The sequence below is a fragment of the Anabrus simplex genome, chromosome 3 (genome assembly GCF_040414725.1).
Source record: "Anabrus simplex isolate iqAnaSimp1 chromosome 3, ASM4041472v1, whole genome shotgun sequence".
NCBI lineage: Eukaryota > Metazoa > Arthropoda > Insecta > Orthoptera > Tettigoniidae > Anabrus > Anabrus simplex.
The window spans coordinates 267662413-267689778 of NC_090267.1; the positions used below are offsets into that span (position 1 = coordinate 267662413).

At 39.6% G+C, this 27366-nt stretch overlaps 2 protein-coding genes across 2 annotated transcripts in view; one reads left to right on the forward strand and one right to left on the reverse strand.

Moving 5' to 3' along the window:
• Positions 1 to 27366, reverse strand: part of LOC136866235 (zinc finger CCCH-type with G patch domain-containing protein) — a 143351-nt gene that overhangs the window by 57037 nt on the left and 58948 nt on the right. Inside the window, exons 6-7 of the mRNA XM_067143020.2 lie at positions 12594 to 12766; positions 12348 to 12514 (exon numbers count right to left, since the gene is read on the reverse strand). Coding sequence (XP_066999121.2) covers positions 12348 to 12514; positions 12594 to 12766 — 340 coding nt within the window. The remainder of the gene's footprint in view (positions 1 to 12347; positions 12515 to 12593; positions 12767 to 27366) is intronic.
• LSm-4 (Like Sm protein 4) overlaps positions 1 to 27366 on the forward strand; it is a 209851-nt gene that overhangs the window by 47060 nt on the left and 135425 nt on the right. The gene's annotated exons all lie outside the window — the stretch shown is intronic.

Below are 27366 nucleotides of genomic sequence, written 5' to 3' on the forward strand. Positions count from 1 at the left end.
ATTCAAAATTTGAAAATTAACTAACGCAACCTACAAAATTCATAAATAATAATAGCATTCATCTTTTCAAGAGCTGAATATTTCACTGAGGTCAGGGTGTTTCTTCTTCTGTAGGAGTTCTGTATTGTGCCAGAAGCCACCAGCATGAAGCCTTTGCATTTAAACACCCTTTCATGCTACTATTCTTCACAAGAATCAAATCTGTTATCTGGAGACAGAAGGGCAACTACTTACCAACTGTACTACTCACCTTAATCATACACATTTTACACTGGGATTATCAGTAATAGAGCAAGTCCAATAATGAAAAATAATTAGAGGTTTGAACGTTAAAGTAATTATGATGAAAAAAACCAAACAAACAATACATGTTGTTGTTTGAGTCAACTGTCCTTAGACTGGTTTGATGCAGCTCTTCATGCTACCCTATCCTGTGCTAACATTTTCATTTCTACATAACTGCTACATCCTACATCTGATCTAATCTGCCTGTCATATTCATACCTTGGTCTACCCCTACCGTTCTTACCACCTACACTTCCCTCAAAAACCAACTGCACAAGTCCTGGGTGTCTTAAGATGTGTCCTATCATTCTATCTATTTTTCTCGTCACATTTAGCCAAATCAATCTCGTTTCACAAATTAGATTCAGTATCTTTCCATTCGTGATTCGATCTATCCATCTCACTTTCAGCATTCTTCTGTAACACCAATTTCAAAAGCTTCTATCCTCTTTCTTTCTGAGCTAGTTATTATCCATGTCTCACTTCCATACAATGCAAAACTCCAGATGAAAGTCTCCAAAAACATCTTTCTAATTCCTATATCAGTTGTCGAAGTGAGCAAATTTCTTTTCTTAAGAAAGGCCTTCCTTGCTTGTGCTAGTCTGCATTTTATGTCCTCCTTACTTCTGTCATTGCTAGTTATTTTACTACCCAAGTAACAATACCTATCTACTTCCTTTAAGACTTCATTTCCTAATCTAATGTTTCCTGCATCACCTGACTTTGTTCGACTGCACTCCATTACTTTCGTTTTGGACTTATTTATTTTCATCTTGTACTCCTTACCCAAGACTCTGTCCATACCATTCAGCAATTTCTCCAGATCTTCTGAAATCTCGGATAAAATAACAATATCAGCAGCAAATCTCAGGGTTTTGAATTCCGGTCCTTGGATCCTGATTCCTTTTCCACATTCGTCTGATTTCCTTTACTGCCTGTTCAATATAAACAATGAAAAGGATGGGGGGGGGTCAAACTGCAACCTTGCCTCACTCCTTCCTGGATTGCTGCTTCTTTTTCAAAGCCCTTGATGCTTTTCACTGCAGACTGATTTTTATACAAATTGTAGATAATTCTTCGTTCTCGGTATCTGATCCCGATCACCTTCAAATTCTCAAATAGCTTGGTCCAATCAACATTATTGAATGCCTCTTCTAGATCTATGAACGACATGTACGTGGGCTTGTCTTTCTTCATTCGATCCTCAAAGATCAGACAAAGTCAGGATTGCTTCACGTGTCCCTACATTTCTTCTGAAGCCAAACTGATCTCCTCCGAACTCAGTTTCAATTTGTCTTCCCACTCCTCTGTAAATAATACATGTTAAAATTTTGCAGGCATAAGATGTTAAACTAATGGTGCAGTAGTTTTCACACTTGTCAGCACCAGCTTTCTTGGGAATAGGTATAATGACATTCTGACAAAATCAGATAGCACTTCTCCTGACTAATACCTCTTACACACTAAATGGAATAACCTCGCCATGCTGGTTTCTCCCAAGGCAGTCAGTAATTCAGAAGGAATGTTATCAATTCCAGGTGCCTTGTTCCTATTTAAGTCTCTTAAAGCTCTGTCGAATTCTGATGTCAAAATTTGGTCTCCCATTTCATCAACATCACCAGCCATTTCTTCCAGAGCCATATCATCTACGTCATTACCTTCATACAACTGTTGGATATGTTCCTGCCATCTTTCAGCCTTGTCTTCTTTCCTTAGAAGTGGTTTCCCATCTGAGCTCTTAATATTTATGCACCTACAGTAGATTTCCTTTCTCCAAAGGGTTCCTTGATTTTCCTGTACGCAACATCTACCTTTCCTACGACCATACAACCTTCAACATCCTTGCACTTCTCCTTCAGCCAATCTTCCTTAGCTGTCCTGCACTTTCTATCCACTTCATTCTTTAAACGCCTGTATTCTATTCTGCCCTCTTCATTTTTTGCATTCTTGTACTTTCGCTGTTCATCAATCAGGTCCAGTATATCCTGAGTTATCCATTGATTCTTAGTTGATCTTTCTTTTCTTCCTAGTATTTCTTCAGCAGCCCTAGAAGCCTAATTCTTTACGACTGCCTATTCTTCCTCTATTGTGTTTCCTTTAGCCTATTCATTTAGTCCTTGTGCAACATGCTCCTTGAAACAGTCCCTCACACTCTTTTCTCTCAACTTGTCTAGATACCACCTTCTTGCATTCCTTCCTTTCTTCAATTTCAGATGGCATTTCATGACCAACAAGTTGTGGACAGAATCCACGTCTGGTCCTGGGAAAGTTTTGCAATCCAACACATGGTTTCTGAATCTCTGCCTAATCATAATGAAGTCTATTTGATACCTTCCAGTGTCTCCAGGTCTCATCCACATATACAGACGTCGTTTGTGGTGTTTGAACCAAGTATTAGCAAGGTCTACATTATGATTGGTGCAGAATTCAACAGGCCGACTTCCTCTTTCCTTCCTTTGTCCCAATCCGAATTCTCCTACTTTATTACCTTCTCTTCCTTGGCCTACCACTGCATTCCAGTCTCCCATCACAATTAGATTTTCGTTTCCTTTTACATACTGTATTAAATTTTCTATCACTTCATATATTCTTTCGATTTCTTCATCATCTGCTGAACTAGTGGGCATATAGACCTGCACTATTGTGGTGGGCATTGGTTTGGTGTCTATCTTGACAACAATAATCCTTTCACTATGCTGATCGTAGTAGCTTACCCGCTGCTCTATTTTCTTACTCATTATTAGACCAACTCCTGCATTTCCCCTGTTTGATTTTGTGTTGATAAATCTGTAATTGCCTGACCAAAAATCCTGCTCTTCCTGCCAACGTACTTCACTTATACCAACTACATCTAACTTTAATCCCTCCATCTCCCTTTTCAGATTCTCTAACCCGAAAGTCCGAATGGGGGACTATTTTACCTGGGAGTAAGCCATCATCAGTACATCATTCATACAGACAGAGCTGCATGTCCTCGGGAGTTAGTTAGGGCTGTAGTTTCCCGTAGCTTTCAGCCATGTAGCAGTATCAACACAGCTAAGCCAGCGCTGAGTATTATTACAAGGCCATATCAGTCAATCATCTAGACTGCCGCCCTTGCAACTTCCGAAAGGCTGCTACCCTCCTTTTTGATGAACCATTCGTTAGTCTGGTCTCTAGACAGATACCCATCCGATATGGTTGCACCTGCAGTTCGGCTATCTGCTTCACTGGGACACACAAGCCTCCGCACCGCGGCAAGGTCACGTGGTTCGCAGAGGCGGAAACAACACATAATATGTAATACATTTTAAGAATACCAACATAGTAAAACATCAAGGAAAAACTTTCTTAGGGTACGTTTATGCTGCAGCTTTGCTGCTGGCTCATGGATGCTCGCCCTAGCACTTCGCTGCTGGCTATAGCCTGGCTGCTCGCCATGGAGCTTTTACCCTGCAGCAGCCCCGCGCGCACGTTGCTGGCAGCTCTCAGCAGTAGTCGAAAATTCAAAACAGAGGAACTGATAATTAAGGCGGTTTGTATTTTGCATAATTTGATTATAGATATAGAGGTCATGAACACTTAGACTACCGAGGTCGATAGCTGCAGTCGCTTAAGTGCGGCCAGTATCCAGTAATCGGGAGATAGTGGGTTCGAGCCCCACTGTCGGCAGCCCTGAAGATGGTTTTTGGTGGTTTCCCATTTTCACACCAGGCAAATGCCGGGGCTGTACCTTAATTAAGGTCACGGTCGCTTCCTTCCAATTCCTAGGCCTTTCCTATCCCACCGTCGCCGTAAGCCATATCTGTGTCGGTGCGACGTAAAGCAAAAAAAAAAACACCTCTTAGACTACGAAGACGTACTTCCAAGAGCTACCCCGTTGAGGAGAAACAACACAGCTCCAGCTGAAGCTTCTGAAGTGTGGAATAAATTCAGAGATTTTTTTAACGAGTGAGTCGCAGTTCTGTTGGCGAGTGTATCTTACAATAATTTGGTGTACTGAATGTGAAATAAAAAGTGTAAAATGCTTTGCCTGGATTTTTCAGTGCATTTCTGCTGCGGGAGTTGATTGAAGAATGAAGCTACAAATGCTTCATTTCGTAATTTAATAGTGTACTTTCAAATAATGTAAAAAGGGGGTTATGGAGAATGTCATTTTGACTTTAGTTAGGTCTCCTTAACAAAATGTGTTTACAGTTTGCAAAAATAACTGCCGAACTTTCCATGAAAAATGAGGTACTTCATATAAATCACCTGCTTGTAAAAATAGAGGTCCCCAAGGAACAATGTTGATGTAATCGTTCCGCATTCTTTTGCCACGTCATTCGATAGTTTGATGATGATGATGTAGGTCATCGGCCCCTGATGGTACGAGATGAGACGAAATGGATTAAAAGTTATAATTAACCCACTGACTAGGATTAGGAAAATGCTATTTGCTTTACGCCGCACCGACACAGATATGTCTTACGGCGACGATGGGAGAGGAAAGGCCTAGGAATTGGAAGGAAGCGGCCGTGGCCTTAATTAAGGTACAGCCCCGGCATTTGCCTTGGTGTGAAAATGGGAAACCATGAAAAACCATCTTCAAGGCTGCCGACAGTGGGGCTCGAACCCACTATCTCCCGATTACTGGATACTGGCCGCACTTAAGCGACTGCAGCTATCGAACTCGGTAGATTAGAAAAATGATAATGATGAGGAAAATTATTATGAATTTAAAATAAGTAGTGGATCTAATTCGCAATGCACTGATATTGAAGTAAAATAATATATTTAATTCCAATTAAAAATACACAAAGGTAAACACATGTTTTTTTTTTTTGCTATTTGTTTTACGTCACGCCGACACAGATTGGTCTTACGGCGACGATGGGATAGAAGAGGCCTCTGAATAGGAAGGAAGCAGTCGTGGTCTTAATTAAGGTACAACCCCAGCATTTTCCTGGTTTGAAAATGGGAAACCACGGAAAACCATCTTCAGGGCCGCCGACAGTGGGGTTCGAACCCACTGTCTCCAGGATGCAAGCTCACAGCTGCACGCCCCTAATCGCACGGCCAACTCGCCCGGTAGGATAAAATAGTAGTTAACAATAAACCAATTAAAACACAAATAGTTACTTTACTTTTAAACACGATAAAACAAGCCACTCTCTCTCATAAAACGTAGGAAAAGGTCTACTGGCTGCTCGTCATCTCTTCACTCCTTTTATCTCATATGAAACTCGTGTGATGATCCGCATGCCGCTGGCTACAAATCGCATTGCGTTCGAAGACAGGTTCAGATAGCAAGTGAGCAAGTGATCACTGAACGTGTGTATAGAGTGCGAAGAGAGGAAGAGTGGGAGAGCGGGTGACCTTGAAAGAGCCAATCACAGTCCAAGTTACAGGACTGCCAGCGAAGGGCCAGGCTCGAAAATCAAACGTGTTTGAGACCATGGATGTGGCAGGGATATCAGCCAGCAGCGCAGCTATGAGCCGGACTCCAGGGTAAATGCACTGACTGAGATTCATTGGTTTGTTTCATCATCGCCTAACATCGAGCAGCGAGGCTTAGCGATGTGCCAGCAGCCAGGCTGCAACATAAACGTACCCTTAGAGACGCGAACTATACACATTGCTTACAATTATGTTTAAGGTTAATATAGGAATATCCAACATCTGGGCAATTTGCACACGTTTCATGTGTGGATCTGCATCCGCTTTCTTAATGAACTTTGATTTTTCATCATTTGTAAACTGAGTAGCTTTCTTCTTCTCCATAACTGAATGTCCTGCAAACCACTATGCTTAAGTACAGTAGGCCTAATTTATGTACATTGTTACACAAGTTACTTACGAATGTAAAATTAAGCACCAACATGTCACACGAGCTGCTGTTGTGTAATCCAAACAAACACAAGCCCACATCAAAGACTGGCTTGAGACTGACACTTCCTGCAGCTGTAGGCCGACACGCTAGGGCCGCAAAATTTATTTCTCTACCAAATCCTCACCCCGGCTAGTCGTCGCTGGTGCATCGTGCGCACAACGTTGCCGGGAACGCTAATTTAAATTTCTTATGGTGGGAATTACGGACATAATAAAGAGTGACGTATGGGTGCAATCCAGATTTCTTTAACATGTATTTAATAGGACATGGACTGGGACTTTGAAATAATGATGTAATAACCAGAGAAACATGCTAGAGAGGGATGTCTTAATCAGTTTCAACTGTATACCAATGAGTTCTAGAAGGCTTGATCTTCCTGACCACCTATTTTTCCCAAAAAAGTATTTCATGAACTCGCCGCCTTACGTGTCACTGAAACGAGGATAGGATGCCAAATGCCCTCTCATCATCATCATCATCATCATCAACAGTTTGCCCTTCCAGCAAGCTGGGTAGGGTGTTTGAAAACGAGCGTCTTCCAAAGTTGCCTATTCAAAAAGATTTTGTTGTCCATGACAGATTCCCAATTCTATCCTCTTCTCTCCACATCTTCCCTCAGTTGGTCCATCCATCTTCTTCTTGGTCTTCCAGCTGGTCTTCTACCTGTTATTCTCTTTTCCAAATAAGCACATGGTAACCGTGTGCTATTCATTCGTTTAACATGCCCAAACCATTTAAGTCTAGATGACCTAAGTCTTTCGTCCATCAATGTATTTAGATCTAGGTTACATCGGATTTCATTATTTTTCACGTGATCAAGACGTGTCTTTTGGAGGGAAGTTCTAAGAAATTTCATTTCACAGGCTTGAATCCTACTACAATTCTTTGATGTTAGCGTGCAGGTTTCCAGAGAATATGTAAGGATGGAAATGAAATATGACTTGTACAGGATCATTTTTGTTCTTTGTGGGACCTTCTCATCCCATAGTAGGTGTTTAACGATACTGTAAAAGTTAGAGCCTTTGGCTACTCTGTTGCTTTTATCTCAGTTCTATTATTACTAGCCATTACGCTTCCTAAATATCTGAATTGGTGTACTTCAACTTGGTGGCCCTGTATTTTTATGTTGCATTTTGTATTATGTCTGCTGAATTTCAATGCTACTGTTCATGATGGGTTCAATTTCATTCCATAATCATCAAACTTCTTACACCATGCATTCAGATTATTTTGCACTCCCTCCTGCGTTTCATTCCATATTGTCACATCGTCTGCAAACATCAGAGCCTGAAGATTTTTATTACCTTTTCCTTTTAGTTCCTTTAAAATGGTACGGTATCCATAACTGCTATGAATAGAAGATGTGATAAGGCACTTCCCTGTTGTACGCCTCTAGTTGTATTGAACCATTCAGGGGTGACCGTCTCCAATACTGACAGAGCTTTTGCAATTAGTATATAGCATTTGGATCTTCCTAATAAGGTACTCTGGTACTCCAAGTTTTCTAAGACTTTTCCAAATAGCTGATCTAGGAATATTATCATACACCTTTTCAAGGTCCATAAACACCACAATTAGGTCTTTTTCTCTTTCCCAGTGTTTCTTTGCCAACATCCTCAAAGCAAATATCAGATCTGTTGTGCTTCTTCCAGTCCTAAAGCCATGTTGTTCCTCTTCTAAGATAGGCTCTAGCATATCCCTTACTCTGGCTCCAGTGATCTTCTCCACAATTTTAAGGCCATGTGATAGGAGGGTAATGCCTCTGTAGTTTTCACTTTTACTTCTACTCCCTTTCTTAAAGATAGGAACTATCCCTTTTGTTCAATCTTCATGTACTTCATCATCCTTCCATATTGTTCTGAGAACTCTGTACAGCCACTGTATTCCTGGTGGATCAGCAGCTTTAATCATGTCAGCTGTAACTTCATCAGCTCCTGCTAACTTACCACTTCTCATCTTGTGGAGAGCTTGATCTACTTCTGCCCATGTAATTGGGATATCTTCCTCTATTGTTTTCTGTCCTACATCCTCAACAGAGATCTCATTAGGGCCATCTAGGAGCTTGTCAAAATACTGTCCCATTGTATCCCTGATATCTTTCATATTGCGAACTATATTCCCATCTGCTGTCTCCAGAGCTGAAATTGCTTCTTTATCTGATCTTTTACTTGTTACTATTCCATATATCATTTTCATATTCCCTTTACTGTCTTCTTCCAGTTTAGTTGTAAATTCTTCCCAACTTTTCTCTTTTTCTTCCCATACAATTCTCTTGACTTCCAACTTCTTGTATCTATATTCTTTCGCCATCTCTTCCAATTTATTGTTGTCTATTTGGTCGCTGTTGATTCTTCTATCAGACTTAGCCACATTAAGAGCTTTTTTGGCTTTATTCCTTTTCATTATGACTTCTTTCACTTTATCATTCCAACAAGATGTTCTTTTCTCTCTAACTCTTCTACTTGTTCTTCCACATATTTTATCTGTGCTACCAACCAGACTTGCCTTAACATTATTCCATTCTTCATTACCTTTCCTTGTGTTTGTTATTGGTATTTTCGGTCTGATTTCCTCTTGAAACTGCTGTTTGACTTCCAGATCTTTCAATTTCCAGCCTTTAATTCATGGTTTTTTCTTCTTGTTTACTTTAATAATAGGTTTGGTGACTCTTAGGTCTGCAGGAATATCACTCCAGTATAAATTTATATCCATCCTCTAACATTCTTGTGTTGCAACCTTTCCATTTGGTTTCACTTAGCCGTAGGGTGTGAATTAAGTCTACGGTTCATTAAATCCGTGATTTAATTGCTTTTTCCTGTTAGAGTCATAACGTTTAAGGTTCCAATTCGAAGCTTGTTTCTATGATCGGTACTCCTCGTGCATCTCTGCTTGCAGCTATTGGTTGTCCCTTAGTTTGCCTGGTTTGGTATCGGCCGACAGACCCTCGGCCAGACAGTCGCAGGTAGTACCGTCTACTGTCGCATACGGTAGCAGAATATATTCTGACCTGACAGAGACAAAACAGAAACTATTTACTTCTAGTTACCTTAATCACCACTGCCCTTTGTGCTAAGAATTTAAACTTCTTATGCATGATATATTCGAAAGACGAAGGTGAACTTTGAGGCAGAAAGTACTGCTACTGTGAGAAGAAAGGCAGGACCTAAGCATAGTCTTCCGGGTTCTGAAACGGAATGTACTCTATTAGGATAGGTAAAAAGTAGCATAGGTGGTTTTGCTGGGCAATTGAATCGTTCAGAAAGTGATGTAGATTATGCCCAAGAATAATTTGCTTCTTGAAGAAGAAGATGAAGACAAATATGTCAAAGTAGACCTAACATATGCTTAAGAGTGACATTAAGTTGCTGTGGCATGAGTTTCTTACCACGTGTGGTGAGTGGAAAATTCCGTTTACTGGGCAACTGAGGCCACGGAGGAATTTCCACTAATGTTTTATTATTTATTTTTATTTACAATTTGCTTTACATCGCACCGACACAGATAGGTCTTATGGCAACGACGGGATAGGAAAGGTGTAGAAGTGGAAAGGAAGCGGCCATGGCCTGAATTAGGGTACAGCCCCAGAATTTGTCTGCTGTGAAAATGGCAAACCATGGAAAACCATCTTCAGGGCTGTCGGCAGTGGGGCTTGAACTCACTATCTCCCAGATGCAAGCTCAGAGCTGCGCGCCGCTAATCACATGGCCAACTCACCCCGTACGAGTGTTTTAAAGGAATTTTTACTCGTCTTTGAAAAGGAGGTTATTAATATAGCAGATGAGACAAGCAGATAATATGCTAGCTCTGAAGTCTACATTAGTCAATTCTAAGCGTTACAGTACAATATATATAGTATTTTTAATGTGACAGTGCCTTTCTGGCTGAAGTGAAGTTACACAGTTTGTGTCATTTTACTTAGTGTTACAATCAAAGCATGGCCAGGGGAAAAAAAGAAAAAAAAGAAGAGAAAGGGTGTATAACAACGGAAGTAAAGCTTTATGCAATAAAGCGATTAGATGAAAGAGTCAGCTAGGAAGATAGCAGCTAAGATGGGAGTAGGAAATAACACTAACCTAACACCATGGCACCACAGCCCTGAAGGTCCTTGGCCTACCAAGCGACCGCTGCTCAGCCCAAAGGCCTGCAGATTACGAGGTGTCGTGTGGTCAGCACAACAAATCCCCTCTGCCGTTATTCTTGGCTTTCTAGACCGGGGTCACAATCTCACAGTCAGATTGCTCCTCATTTCTAATTACATAGTCTGAGTAGACCTTGAACCAGCCCTAAGATCCAGGTAAAAATCCCTGACCTGGCTGGGAATCAAACCCGGGGCCTCTGGGTAGGAGGCAGGCACGCTATCCCTACCTCGCGGGGCTGGCAGAGAATAGCACAGTGAGTGTTTTATAACACAGAAGAGTGGTGTTTGAAGCAGGCTTCAATCAGTGGAATAAAAAAAGAAAAGAGTAAGATGATCAAGAAGGCCTTTAACGATCAAGTATATGAGGCACTTTATCCTTGATTTACTGAATGCAGAGCAAAAGGTTTGCAGATTTTCAGGCCAATTCTACAAGATAAAGCCCTTGAATTTAATAAGGAATTGAGAAACAATTCTGATGAATTTAAAGAAAGTGAAAGTTGGCTCGAGAAGTGGAAAAATCGCTATGGTGTTAGAAAGTTGTACACAAATAAGCAGGGAAAAACTACCACCTAATAAAGAAGACAAAAAAGAATTCAAAGTATTTTCACACAGACTGCTTGACAAAGAAGGTATATCTGGAGAACAGAAGTGACTTTCTGCTATGATTCAAGTTTTCTTTGCTTTTTACATTTAATTGTACTTACATTTTCATACTGTAGACTAATTATTTGATTCTGATATACAGCATATGAAGTTACTATAGGTCTACTCTTTGTATCAATTCGGCTGTATTTTACTATTTGCTTTATGTCGCACTGACACAGATAGGTCTTATGGCGACGATGGGATAGGAAAAGCTTAGGAATGGGAAGGAAGCGGCCACGGCAGCGGTCGGTAACCCCAGGCGTCCACCAGAGTGATTACCCCAGCTGTCTAAAATACAGGGAGGACTCTTATGTCGGTTTGTTTAAAAGTAGCTTGTTGACCCTTGCAGTGCCGGTTGCCTACCTCACAGGCGCTACTCCATTGTCAATGCCATCCTTGCCTGGTGTGAAAATGGGAAACCACGGGAAACCATCTTCAAGGCTGCCGACAGAGGGGTTCGAACCCACTATCTCCCCGATGCAAGCTCAGAGCTGCCTACCCTAACCGCACGACCAACCTGCCCGGTCGGCTGTATTTTAATGTTAGTCTCTGATATACAGAATTTGGGGCACGTAAACTGAAAAAGAATTATGGCGACTGATGGTCCATAAACGAAGACGAGGAAAGGGAATGGAAGATGCTAGTCAAGACAGCTATAAAAATAACAGGCTGTACCTTCCCAGAGTAGCTATTAAGACTTCACCATGTCACTCATCTTTCAGAGTTTTTAAAGAAATTTGTTACTCTTTATGGGGTATTTTGTGGCTAACTAACGGTTAATGTAAGTCTTTGTCAGATATCTAATATAAAAACATCTATCGCAGAAGACCATGGTGTATTGAAGGGGAAAGATGTTACTGGGCCGAAGTTCCCTCAAAATTCCAAACTCAGGTAAAGTTTTCCCCAATCCAGCCTTAAATTCTGAAGTATAAGGAGTCCAAAGTTATTGTGAAATATAACATACTAAATAGCAATGTTAAGCGGTAGTTTTTTATGTTTGGAAGGGTAGGACAATTTTTTTTTAAGTCCTCCCAGAAATTAGTTTCTAATACTGTACACCATTGCTTAATCGACAAGTAGGTCGCCTACGGGAAAGCCGAACTTGTCCTTGGACACCACCAGCACTAAAAGCCATACGCCATTTCATTCTGTCCAACTCATTGGCTGAATAGTTAGCACACTGGCCTTCGGCTTAGAGGGTCCCGGGTTCGATTCCCGGCTGGGTCGGGGATTTTAACCTTCATTGGTCAATTCCAATGGCTCCACCACAATAACACGCAGTTATTTACACATGGCAGGTGCCACTCACCCTCATCGGAGGGTCTGCCTTTCAAGGGCTGCACTCGACTAGAAATAGCCACACAAAATTACTATTATTATTATTATTGCTTAATCTTATTTTTTCACTACTTATTCTCTTAGTTATACCTTAGTGTGTTTCTCCCAATCTCCAAGGGCTGTTGATGGAGGAGGATTCATCAGGCTTTGCTCCACAAGTAAACTGTTCATACTCCTGAACGTGTCTACTTCCTCTTCTCTTCCGTCATTACTATCATTATCACTGCTTTCACTCACTGAAATTGCTTCACTCTCCTCTGGAAGACAATAAAAAATTACATTAAGCTTAGGGTATCTCTTTTTTGTTAAGTACTGAAATACCACAAGAGGAATTACCTAGTGGAAGAATATCGTGAAGATCCACTTCAATTTTTTTGCCGCTGGATTCAAATTTCACTTCACATTTGCTATTGCCTTGCACAGTCTGCACTACAGCACCATACCATAAGCTATCTTTATGTTTAACAAGAATCCTTGCCCCAGGTTGGACTCCTGAGAAGTCAGGTTCTCTGAAATCAAACAATATTATAATGTATTAAATGAGAATTAAATTCTACTGTATGTATTAGATTCTCTGACTGAATTCAGAAAGACAAGTGGAGGGAAAAAGACCTGCAGGAAGACCTAAAACCCAATGGATGGTCATGATCAAGGTTGATCTAGTTGCAAGAGGATTGACAGTGAATGATGTTCTCCATGACAAGTTGTATATGGACAAGAAGAAGTGGAAGAGGCTCATAAACAGTATCTGGGAAACTGCAACTGTACAATGATGATGACTGAATTCACAAAACATCTAGAAGAAGTTGGTTTGATACATCACTACTGAAGACAGCTGAAGATGAAATCCAACTAATATTAATGGAAGTTTTAAAATTAAAATTTTTGCCACTACTAATCACGATTTAGAAAAATAACTGTGGGCCATGGTTTATGATAAAGACAATTATAGCCATGGAAAAATCAAGCTTCAATTCTGCAAACTGTTCACGAGAGATGATGATGTATTATTTATTGTTACAATGCACTACTTATGACACAAATTTTGAACATCACAGGACAGGTATTTCTAGGACTGACTATGGAGGTAATTAACCGATTTCAAGAAATGCGCAGGAATTCAGAGGATTTTTTGACAATAGTGACCACTATTAGAATTTTGAAGAACTATGTAAGGTCCAGTGGGCTGTCTACATATTGCTACGGGTGGAAAAACTTCAGGGAAATGACATTACAGAGATGTGCATTGGCATGATCAAAGAAAGTTTCCAAAGAATAAACAGAAAAGATTATCCAAGATATTAAAAGGAAATGGGTATCATCAAGGGATAAAGTACTAGAAGTGGCAAGGCAATGTCTAGGAACACTAGGTGTAGAGGTGAGGAAAACAGTCGGTGCATCATGTAAATGTAAAAAATCCAGGATCAGGCAATATTCTCACGGAACTGGAGTGTGTATCACAGAGATAGGATAGAAATGGTAGGAGGAGTATTCATTCTGGTGAAAGAAGAATATGTAAGCTATGAAAAAGTTAAAGATGACAAACATGAAATTCTAGGTGTCTCATCTCTAAAGATAATAGGCAACTTGATGTCTTTGTAGTGTACAGACCGGGAAAGGGTAGCGCTGAAGTTGATTAAGAATTATTTGATAAGATAATCACCTATGTGGGAAACGATACGGAAAGGAGCGTGATAGTAGGGGGTGATCTCAATTTACCAAATGTCAATTGGGAAGATAATGCGAACGACAGGAAACATGACCAACAAATGCCAAATAAGTTAATATGGGAAGGGCAGCTGATTCAGAAAATGATGGAATCAACTAGAGGGAAGAATATACTGGATGTGGTGCTAGTAAAACCAGATGAGCTCTATAGAGAAACCAAAGTAATAGATGGCATTAGTGATCATGAAGCCATTTTTGTCGTAGTTAAAAATAAATGTGTTAGTAAGGAAGGTATTAAAATTAGGACTATTAGGCAGTACCATATGGCTGATAAAACAGTCATAAGGGAGTTTTTAAAAAGTAACTATGATCAGTGGAAAATGGTAAATAAAAATGTAAACAGACTCTGGGATGGGTTTAAAGCAATTCTTGAGGGATGTGAAAATAGGTTTGTACCTTCAAAGGTGGTAAGGAATGGTAAAGATCCACTATATTATAACAGGGAAGTAAAGAGACTAAGAAGGAGGTGCACAATGGAAAGAAATAGAGTTAGATATGGCTGTGGAAGTAAGAAGAAACTGACAGAACTTAGTAGGAAATTGAATCTAGCAAAGAAGTCAGCTAAGGATAACATGATGGCAAGCATAATTGGCGGTTATACAAATTTTCGTGAAAAATGGAAGAGTATGTATAGGACCGAGCTCGATAGCTGCAGTCGCTTAAGTGCGGACAGTATCCAGTAATCGGGAGATAGTGGGTTCGAGCCCCACTGTCGGCAGCCCTGAAGATGGTTTTCCGTGGTTTCCCATTTTCACACCAGGCAAATGCCGGGGCTGTACCTTAATTAAGGCCACGGCCGCTTCCTTCCACTTTCTAGGCCTTTCCTCTCCCATCGTTGCCATAAGACATATCTGTGTCGGTGCGACGTAAAAAAATAGCAAAAAAAAAAAAAAAAAGTATGTATAGGTACGTTAAGGCAGAAACAGGTTCCAAGGAGGATATTCCAGGAATCATTAATGAACAAGGGAAATGTGTATGCGAGGATCTTCAAAAGGCAGAAGTATTCAGTCAGCAGTATGTAAAGATTGTTGGTTACAAGGATAATGTCCAGATAGAGGAGGTGACTAATACTAAAGTATTATAATTTACCTATGATAACAATGACATATAAAGTAGGATACAAAATTTGAAAACTAGAAAATCAGCTGGAATTGATAAGGTTTCGGGGGATATACTAAAGACTATGGGTTGGGATATAGTACCATATCTGAATTACTTATTTGATTATTGTTTGCATGAAGGAGCTATACCAAATGAATGGAGAGTTGCTATACAAGCCCCTGTGTATAAAGGAAAGGGTCAGTTTGACATGCATTGCATGTGAGCTTTGGGAAAGCATTCCTTCTGATTATTATAGACATGTTTGTGAAATAAATAACTGGTTTGATAGAAGGCAGTTTGAATTTAGGAAACCTTATTCCACTGAAGCTCAACTTGTAGGATTCCAGCAAAATATAGCAGATATCCTGGATTCAGGAGGTCAAATGGACTGCATTGCAATTGACTTATGTAAGGCATTTGATAAGGTAGATCATGGGAGACTACTGGCAAAGATGAGTGCAACTGGACTAGACGAAAGAGTGACTGAATGGGTGACTATATTTCTAGAAAACAGAACTCTAGAGAATTAGAGTAGGCGAAGAAGCTTTATTTGTCCCTGTAATAATTAAGAGGGGAATTCCCCAAGGCAGTATTATTGGACCTTCATGTTTTCTTATATATATCAATGATATGCGTAAAGAAGTGGAATCAGATATAAGGCTTTTTGCAGATGATGTTATTCTGTACAGAGTAATAAATAAGTTACAAGATTGTGAGCAACTGCAAAATGACCTCGATAATGTTGTGAGATGGACAGTAGGCAATGGTATGATGATAAACGAGGTTAGAAGTCCGGTTGTGAGCTTCACAAATAGGAAAAGTCCTCTCAGTTTTAATTATTGCATTGATGGGGTGAAAGTTCCTTTTGAGGATCATTGTAAGAACCTAGGTGTTAATATAAGGAAAGATCTTCATTGGGGTAATCATATAAATAGGATTGTAAATAAAGGGTACAGACCTCTGCACATTGTTATGAGGGTATTCAGGGGTTGTAGTAAGGATGTAAAGGAGAGGGCATATAAGTCTCTGGTAAGACCCCAACTAGAGTATGGTTCCAGTGTATGGGAACCTCATCAGGATTACTTGATTCAACAACTGGAAAAAATCCAGAGAAAAGCAGCTTGATTGGTTCTGGGTGATTTCCGACAAAAGAGTAGCGTTACATAAATGTTGCAAAGTTTGGGCTGGGAAGACATGGGAGAAAGGAGACGAGCTGCTCGACTAAGTGGTATGTTAGAATTAAGAATAATGTAACATGTGCACATGTGTACTGATTGGGTGGACCATAAACCTAACATTGTTCTTAATTTTAACTGTATCAATAAGGATCTATATGATGAAGTTCGTAAATTGTACTAAGTGGAATGTTCCGAGCTGTTAGTGGAGAGATGGCATGGAATGGCATCCGTAGATGAATAAGTTTGAGTGGTGTCTTTAAAAGTAGGAAAGATCACAATATTAAGATAAAGATGGAATTCAAGAGGAATTTCAAGAGGAAGGGGAGTTAGGGAGTAGCATAACTTACCAAGGGAGATGTGCAATAAGTTTCCAATTTCTTTTCAATTTTAAGAAAAAGCTAGGAAAACAACAGATAGGTAATCTGCCACCTGGACAACTGCCCCAAATGCAGATTAGTAGTGACTGATTTTGATTGACTGAAACCAAAAATTTGTTCAACCTTATGAGGCCCTTCAATTCAGAATTTGGATGTTGGGAGGCTATGTTTTCCCTGCCATTATGCATTGTTTCAAAGACTGGATGGCCAGTCCTTTGCTGGAGAGGCAGACTGAAGCTTTTGAAATGTACTTGTACAAATGAATGCTTTGAATATCCTGGGTAGGAAGAGAAACTAAAGAAGCAGTCCTGAACTTGTTAAATAAGAAAAAAAAGACCTTTTAACAACCATCAAGGAGTGAAAGCTCAGGTACATCTTGCACATCATGGGAGGTGGATGATATGAACTTCTCCAACTCATCATTGAGGGGAAAAAATGAAGGATTATGATCTGTAGAGAGAGACAGAAATTTCTGCTTAACGACTTGCACCGCTGGTATAGACAAACTTCTATTGTAATATTTCGAGCCACTGTTTCACAAGTAATCATAATCAATTCAATTGCCAACCTTTGTAGGGAGATAACATCCTAAGAAGAAGAAGGCCTGGATTTTATTCTCCTGTCTTTTTTGTCAGTGTCCAGGTCTCTGAAAATTATGTCAGTATTGGACAGTAGTACATCTTATACATCACCTCTGTTGTGTATTACAGTCCAAATACAAACATTTACTGAATAGTAAACAATAGTGATATGTGTGCGTGCATATGAAAAGGGACCACATGTCGAATATTGAGATAAAGGTATAATATGTAAATAATATCATGTAATTGAACTGAATGCCTCCGAAAGAAATTAAGGCCTTAAATTAGCATCTAATGTTACAACATAAGATTTCATAACTTTTCAGTAGAGCTATTTCAAAATTTGGTTAGTTTGTGACACAAATAACTACTAAACTATTTGGAAGTCTGTGGCGTTTACATTTTCATGTTCACCGGTATTCTGACATAGAATTTTTTTCAACAAAAATTACCAGCAGATATTATTTACGGTCTAATTTTTTCGTGGAGATCTATCTATCAATGCTAAGTCTCTGAGGTTTTATGACTTGCAGAAAGTCACTGAAGACAACTATTTGCAATACAATTGCACTTTACAAAACTTATCATATACCTTAATGATCGTTAATCACAGCCAGCATAAGACAAGAATATTGGTTATTCATGCTGAAGTCTGCGTTTTGGGCATATTATATGCCCTTGCACTGTCTGGTCCCGATGTCCTGCCTCTCCACAGTAGCTGCAGGTGGGTCGAGACCTCTTCTTTGGGGAGAATTTTCTCGGAGTTGTGGTTTTCTCTTCTGAGCCTTACTTGTTTTTTTAGGCGTTACACTTTTTGAAGAAGATGATGATGGTGTCATTATTGGCAGAGGAGGAGAAACAAGCCAGTTCCATAAGATTTTCACTTGAGGTGGTTGGTGGCGGCATTGTTGGAGCAGGGATTACAGCAGGACAAAGTATATCTTTCTCATCTTCTGATATGAAGGGTCTAATTTTTTCAATGAGATACACCTGTCTATCAATGCTAAGTCTTTGAGGTTTGATGACTTGCGGTAGGTCACTGAAGTCAGGCGGTGGACCTTCTGAAGGATTGTGTAGGGTACTTCATCAGAAACTATGGATTTCTTTGTCAACACTACACCAGGGTGCTCTTTCGTATACACAAAGTGATGTATCTGGGTTATTTGTGGAATGTTCATTCCAGCACGGAACTTGTTTTGCCAGTCATAAGTAGGAATAGTTACATTTCCGGATTCTGTGCCAACAGCGACAGGAATAATAGAGCTAGAAACCTGACAACTTTTACAGGCGACATTAATTACATCTTCAGTAACTTCACTTTCATTTTTCCGGAATTCTCTCTTGAAACAACCAAAATACGAATCCGGTTGAAATTTTGTGTGTCCTACTGGCAAAAATGAAATATTACTGCTGTTCTTTGCTGTTATAACTCTCCACATGAGGTATCTCATTAAGATTATCTTTCTATTTTACCCTATCAGCATGGAATTCTAAATGCTCCTCACCTAATGAAAATTTTTCCAAGAAGTGATGTACAAGGGATAAGACAGTATTTACTCCTTTACCTGCAATACAAGCTTCTGGAATAATGTACAAAACAAATTTGTTAAGTGGTTCACATGCTACACCAAAGAGACCCATTTTGTAGCCTGTAAGAAAGAAAATGGGTCTAACTTGTTGGGGATCGTATGGTAAGTGCACCTGTTGGGCAAAATCAAAACTATAATGCATTGTGCCTTTGTATGTGTTAAGATATGTGGCCAAGGAGACAAAAGGAGTTTCCAGTCGTCTAATCCATTGTCTACAATTGTCTATGGTACTTTTATAAGCAGTCCGCTCTGCTTGGACGTAATTAAGATGTTGTATAGCCTTCTCCATCAGATTTCTTTTCCCTCCTCATCCATAAGTGATTGCTTCTACAAGTCATACAAAGATCAGCGTTGGGTTTCTGAACTACTATGTTACTGCAAAATGTACGCCAGATGGAATACCAGGACGAGAGTAATACAGGAATTCTCTCTAATGATTTATAACTGTCAAGAGTATAATGTATGAATGTACTTCTTAGACACGCTGGTTGGGAGAAGCATGAGATCTCTTCGTTTTGTAGGGATCTGGCCTGGCATGAAAAGTGCATTTTGTTCACTGAAATCATTCATAAAGTTGACTGCATGTTTACGATCATCAAAAGGAACAGATTTTATCTGAGAAGTCTTCAATACGTTTCAGTGAATTTTAAGCTGCACCCCTTCTTTCTTGAATTGCTCCTTTAAATTTTTTAGCCTCTTAGAGCCACAAGCAAATACAAATTGAAAGAATGACTGACACACGTCCTGCCCTCTGAAGTGATAAATTGTGTAAGTTTATTTCCTGTCATAATTTTTTTCTCTTAGAAGCTGTCGTCATTGGCTGGTTTCTTACTAATGTATTCATCGCACCTATCATTAATAAGTGGTGGTGATTGACATGTTCTCCACAATTGTAATCCAGTTCCTGACATTCTATTCTGGAAGAATGAATGAAGCTTTCCGGAAAAAGACCAGTGCAATTTCTTGTACAGCCACAACCCTTGTTTACAAATTCTTTAACCTCCTCTGTATGTTCGGAAGATGTTTGAACTTGGAAAAATCATGTAGAACACTTACATCCGCATCGACAAAGTCCTCCTGTAACTCGTCTGTTGTGGAATTTTCAAGAGGTTCACTTTCCTTAAAATCACTATCCTCACCAGAAATTTCACTTCCAAACTCGAGGGGTGCACTGAAGTAGTCTGAAATAACATTAGATAATTCTGGCAGCAAGTCACTGTCTGCATATTGTTTTAAAGCTTTTACTATAACACCTGCTGCATCATTAGGCCTTGACATAGTGAGAATTATTACTCCTCATTTTGGAACCTAATCTATTTTAAAACATGTTAATAAACTTAAATTCACAACTATACGAATAATAAGGAAAACACCACAATTCTACACACTATGAAATACAATGAAAGACTGCATCGGTATCGGAAATGTTTGGAACAGACAGCAGGGTTTATTTATCATAAGATAAGATATCCGAGTCATGTTCGCGCAGCTATGATTGCGAGTGAGCAAGTGTGTGGAGCCTCACTTACGATGCGAAAAGTGGTCCCTTTTCTTAGTAAACCTCATGTTTTAGCAGTGATTATTGTCAGAGGGCTTTTAAATTCACGCAGTGAATAGATGACGGTCTAAGCAATACACAGGTATCAAAAATGAAAATTCAACATTTTACTCCCTTGAGTGTTTTTTTTACAATTATTTTGTGAACTATTGACTGAGAAGTGGTTCCTTTTCTTATGCATGCACACATATACAACCACATTACACTTCTTCCAATGGAGAAATCACTTTAACCATAACTTATAAGAGTCTCTGTGCTGGAATTAACTAAATCACCTCTTTCTTGCACACAATTAGAATGAAAAGGAACGAAAGTGTATTGTTATACAAGAGCCTAACAAGATAAGCACTGTCATTCAGGTTTAGTTGAAAGATAACTTTCAGTCTAAAAGGGAAACTATCCAAAAGTCAAGCAGTCTAAGCACAGAAATAGATGACAAACAAATCCTATAAGTCCATCTATAGATTATATTCCAACACTCTTCAGCTTATAAGTAAAACAGGTTGCACTATGTCCCGGAGTGAAACTCCCACCTAGCTGGTACACATTTTTACTCCACCATAAGCCGTCATGTCCGGCGTCAAGTGTAAGGGTGTCGTCGGACCGGCATGCCCATTCTGTAAGGCGATCTGCTGTCCCTGCTGCGTGTCTCCGTATATACACACATAGGATGACGTGATGTGCCAGCCTACATCACACCCAACTGCTAGAACTACACCCGAACCTCGGAGCCCGTGCTGCTCAAACATGAACTACCACAACCTTTTTATACTTTATTGGCACTTCCTCCTTCCACACCAGGTTTCTCACTCTCTAGTGGAATACATTTCCCTGTTGAATCCTTTTATTTATCTCTATGTCCAGCCCTGCATACTGCATCAGTTTGCTTCCCAAGTACTTGAAGCTCTCCGCAATTTCAAGGTTTTGTCCTTTTAATTTTATAATTAATTTCCTTATCCTTTCTCCTCTAGTCAACACCATTGTCTTACTCTTTTCCATCCTGATTTCCATTCCATAATTTTTTATAATCTTGCTCGACATGTCAAGCTGCTCTAGTACTACCTCTCTGTTTGCTCCCTACACCACAATATTACCTGTGAATAACATTATCTTCAGCTCCCTGTCCCCATATTTTACCCCTGACTCCTGGCACAATTTTGTCCATAAGCGTTATGAATAACAGTAGTGAGAGCACACTTCCTTGTATAGTCCAGTTTCATTCCAAAATCACTCTGTCCTCCCCACATGCGTCTGAACACTGCTGCAACTATTTTTGGACACTGCTTGCACATATCTATCATTTGTTTTCCAAATCCTTTGCATTACTTTCCACAACTTTGCTCTATGAACACTAACGTAAGCCTTTTCTAAATCAATGTCATCACCATATCTCTTCCGCATTTCCAATGTTTTTCCATTAACTGCCTCATAATGGAGATGAAGTCTGGTGTTGATCTTCCATTTTGAAAGCTATACTGCTCTTCTTGTAATTGTCCTTCCAGCTTTCTTCTCAGTCTCTTTTCTGGAACCCTCGATAATTATTGCGTATCTTCTTGTCCCTCTTCTTAAATAAAGGTATTATTACTCTTTTATTCCAGTCATTTGGTGCCATTTTTAAAATGGCCTATACAGCCATTGAAAACCAACGGATCTTGCTACCTTTATCATTTTCACACACAATTCATCCAATCCTGCTGCGTTTTCAACTTTCATTCGTTTGACAGCAGTTTCCACCTCTTCCATTGTGATTTCACTCTTGGATTCTTGTCTCCTCACACTCTACTTCTATCATCTTATCTTCATCTTTTCTCATATTCAGGAGTTCATCAAAGTAATCTTCCATGTTTTCTTTATCTCCTGTGGTTGTGCTATTATCTTTCCTTTCTTTTGCCATTCATCTGTTTTGTAGACTCTTCCTCCTTAAGGCCCGCTCACACATAGCGGAAGGGAGACGCGGCACGAAGGCAGAAAAATATTCTTTCGCTGCGTAATAGATGTGATGGCTCACACTTACACCCAGTAGAGAGAAAACGCGCCACGTCGAAGAAGAGGAAGTTCCTTGGCGAGAATATTTCTTCTACTTTTCCCGCCGGAAATTTATTTCGGTAACGTTCGTATAGTATTCGGGCGTTTTGCAATCGCGTCAAGTCCATACCGTACATAGTTTTTCCTTCCTCTGGGCTATGTTGAAAATGGACTGCAAAAACGTTATTCATTTATTTGAAAAGTAAACTTTTCTATATGATGAATGCCATAAGTTATATAGCACAATACCATTGAATTAGCAGTTGAAATTTCACAATGCTCATTAGAAAATACATTTTGAATTTATCTTGAGGGCATAACAATGGTTGAAACAAATTAGATAATTCACCATTTAAATTTCTAGATAAATTATTGCCGTTCTTCGTTCTTCCCTTTCAGCATTTTCAACCAAGAGTGTGTTCAGCTCCATAACTAAATGGTTAACGTGCTAGCCTTTGTCACAGGGGTGCCGTATTCGATTCCCAGCAGGGTCAGGAATTTTAACCATCATTGGTTAATTTCGCTGGTACAGGGGCTGGGTGTATGCACTAGCCATGCGTCTTGGTAGGTGTGCTAGGTACCAACTGATGAGCCCAACCTAGCACACGGGGGCAAAACGCTGGCAACCAGGAATGAGTTAGCTGGAAAATTTATAATGTCCAATAACGGACCATTTATATTGGTATTATACATTTTACTCATTCGGGACAAATCATTCAGATTCCCTATGGGAATCAACATCTATATCATCTGATGGCCAACCAGGCATCAATTTTTGGTAGTGAGACAAAGTCTCTCATAGCGCATTGGCACTGCCGGTGGCTTCAAGTAGCCTACGCAGTGGCCTCGACGGTATGCACTAGCCATGCGTCTTGGTAGGTGTGCTAGGTACCAACTGATGAGCCCAACCTAGCACACGGGGGCGAAACGCTGGCAACCAGGAATGAGTTAGCTGGAAAATTTATAATGTCCAATAACGGACTATTTATATTGGTATTACACAGGTTGCCTACGGGCGTCAAATCAAAAGACCTGCTTTTGGCGAGCTGAAGTCCTCGGACATATCCCGGCACTAAAAGCCATACTCCATTTCATTACCAAGAGAGCTAAGAGCTAACACGTGATCCATTAGTGGCGTTCGGCTGGACCAATGCTTCACACACAACTGAAAGACAAGTTCTGACCATCAGCTGTCCAAAGGATGAGGCGCGCTTCCGATAGGTATGAGAGCACACAGGAGAAATTCTTCTCATAGTTCCTCTCTCCGGATCTCCCTTCCGTTAAGTGTGAGCAGGCCTTTACAAGTCCATATAGTATCATTTTGCTGCTATACACATCCTCTTCCAACTCCCTTGCAAATCCTTCTCAACTTTTCTTCACTTACTACTTTCTTTTCATTTCCTGATTCTTCTACTTTCTTCTGTTTTATCCCTATTCCATAATCACCATGCTTCTTATTTTTCACTGTTTCCTTTACCCTCTCACTCCACCATGGCATACCTTTATCCATCACTCTTTCTGCTATTCTCCCACAAGCACTCTCTGTTCAGCTTACAAATGCCTTCTTGAACATGTCCCATTCCACTTCCGCACTTTCCACCTCAGTTCTAGGTATGTGTTGTTTCAGTTCATATTGGAATTTTTATTTTACTTCACTATCTTCTGATTTCCACGATTTATTTTTCTTCTCTCTCATTTCTTTCATTTTCACTATTTTTCATACTTTCATTTTTGCCACCACTATTCTATGGTCTCCATCAGAGGCTATTTCTTGCAAAGCTGTTACATCTAACAGCTGTCTATAATTTGCTCTTTCTACCAAGAAGTAATCAATTACTGCCTTTGTCCTTCTGTTTCCCCATCCATATCTTGTAATCTTTCTACTATACATCTTCCTGTACCACGTATTGCTTACGCTTAACCCATTTCTCACACAAAAATCAACCAAATTCTCTCCCACCTCATTCCTGATTCCATATCTGAACGGTCCAATTACTTCTTTCTTTCCTTTTCTGTTGCAACCCACCACTGCATTAAAATCTCCCATGACAGTCATTTCCACATCCTGTATTTCTTTCTCCAGTGTCTCCAGGAATTAGTCCCCATATAGTCTTCTTTGCATCCAGTTTGGGGTGCATTGTAAAGTCACCTAGGGGTAACATGAGTGTAATCAAGGTAAGGTTATTAGCCCAATGGTGAATTCAGTAAAATCCCAGTGAAATCTATATATATAAAATAAGAGTTTTGTCTGTACATTGCTCAGAATTTGAAAATAATGATATTTCTGTATCGGTCATGTCCATAGTAACAAGAAAATGCACTTTTTACTTTTCCGTAATTTCTGTCTGTCTGTCTGTCTGTCTGTATGTATGTACACGCATCACGAGAAAACGGTTGAAGAGAATTTAATGAAAATTGGTATGTGAAGTCGGGGGATGAGCCTCTACAATCTAGGCTATAAATCATTTTGCTCACGCTGAGTAAAATGGTAGTTTAGGGGAAGGCCTAAAATTGAATTCTCAACTATTTATGTTATTAGTGGTCTAATGAAAATCGGTATGTGAAGTCGGGGAATGAGCCTCTACAATCTAGCCTATAAATCATTTTACTCACGCTGAGTGAAATGGTAGTTTAGGGGAAGGCCTAAAATTGAATTCTCAACTATTTATGTTATTAGTGGTCGTATTTTAAAGAAAATGGGCATGCAAAGTTGCGGAATAACTTACTACAATCTAGGCTATCAATAATTGTATTCATGCTGAGAAAAATGGTAGTTTAGGGGAAGGCCTAAAATTTAATTCTCAAATATTGTTATTAGTAGTCCTATCTTGATGAAAATCGGTATGCAAAGTCAGGAAATAAGTCGCTATAGTCTAGGCTGTAAATTATTTTATTCACGCTGAGTGAAATGGTAGTTTAAGGGAAGGCCTAAAATGTAATTCTCAAATATTTCATATTAGAGGTGTAATCGATGAATGCTACATAACTAAGGTTATATGGTATTACATTTCCTATTATTCATGTCTTATACATTGTTACCGTACTGGCTTTGATCACAAAGATATTCATGAATTTGGATTTTTGTTACTAAGTCCATATGAGCGCCGAGTAACGAGAAAATGGGTAAACAGTATTTAATGAAAATCGGTATGTAAAGTCGGAGAATAAGAAACTACAGTTTACGGTATAAAATATTTTACAAATCACAGAGTCGAAAGAAAACTAAATGTGAAGGCCTACAATATAGAAAGCTCATAACATTGATCAACAATAACATTACATTGACCATTGTTTGTCATGATGTGCTTTGTGTCTTCTGTTGCCCCTCATCTCTGGTAGATAGGATTACTGCTGCGAACAGAGTACTTTTTATTTGATTTACGTTGCATGGACATAGATAGGTTTTATGGCGACGATGGGATAGGAAAGGGCTAGAAGTGCATTAGGTCTTAATTAAGGTACAGGCCCAGCATTTGACTGGTGTGAAAGTGGGAAACCACGGAATACCATCTTCAGCGCTGCCGACAATGGGGTTCGAATCCACTATCTCTCGGATGCAAGCTCACAGCTGCGCACCGCTAACCACATGGTCAACTCACCCAGTCGTACTGAGTGTAACAGCCTGTCTGAATATTGATGGGAAGTAGCTGGGGAGTTAGATAACTTTCTTCTTGAGCATGCCATTCCCCTGGTTTATAAATTTTCTGATACTACTGGTACGTAACACACTGGATCATCATAGCATTCGGCTATTCAATCCCTACTCTGAGGCATTGATTGGAATGAACAGTGTGCATATTTAGCGGAATAATGGCAGATGAGTGTTCATGGCAATCTGCGGCCTGGTCATCCCAGCTCTGGAACTTTGGACTATTAGATTGTCACCGCAATCTAACCGCAGCACTGTTCGTTAAAAGTGATAAAATGTGCGGCTTTCCATTTGATCGAGTATTTTATATGATAGCATTGTTTTTAATCGCTACATTCATACTTACGTTTTTGTAATGACCTATGTTGATTTCAGGTTAGGAAAACCACAAAGTCAGTCTTTCCGAGAATCCAGTAGCGAAGCACGGGTACATCAGCTAGTATACATATATATGCAGTGGAAATAAAAGGAAAATAAGGCGGGCTTCATGCTAGTGAAAGAGGACCATTAGGCCAGAAAGAATATAAGGGCAAGAACAAAGTAATAGAATTTCAAACAACATGTATATATTTTTACTTTTTGAACCAGTGGAAAATATAACAATTTATGATCAAGCAGCAACAATTTGATAAGATTTTTAACGACAACTTGAAGGAGGACTGTGCAAATAAAGTGGAGTGTACAAACTAGTAAAAAGTAATTTAACATTTACAGTTTTTTTTTAAATACATTAATTGCCAAGTCACAGCTGATGATAAATAACAGGAGTATCAATGTCGGGAAAAGATGGTCCCTATCGAAAGCTTACAGGAGAGTATAATAAAAAGAGACAACTTATTCCAAGGGATCATAATACATACAGTAGAGTCTCGATTATCCGACCTAAACGGGACCTGGAGTACGTCGGATCACAGAAAATGTCGGATAATACATAATAACTTTGAAAATGAACTGAAACAAACAGGATGGCTATACTCTAGAACTAAAACAATGACATGTTTTACGGTGCTCTATTTATTGAATTATCAATTGTACAGTAGATGCAGTATTGAACGAAAACATTCCAGATGTCTTACGAAAAGAAACTTTTCTCCACAGATATTAAGCTGCCTAATGCCGTACAGCACTGGCAGGAAAATTAGGGTCCCCTTAATTAAACTCCTTCTGGAAATACACAGCCTTTTCCTGGAGAATGGGGCCAGATATTGGTAGGCCCTTTTCCGGGTGTTGAGATAACCAAAGAAATAGTGCCTCACTTACTTTTTCGTAGTCACATTTTTCAATGTTTTTCTCTGCTCTGGTAGAGCACCACTTTTCAATTTC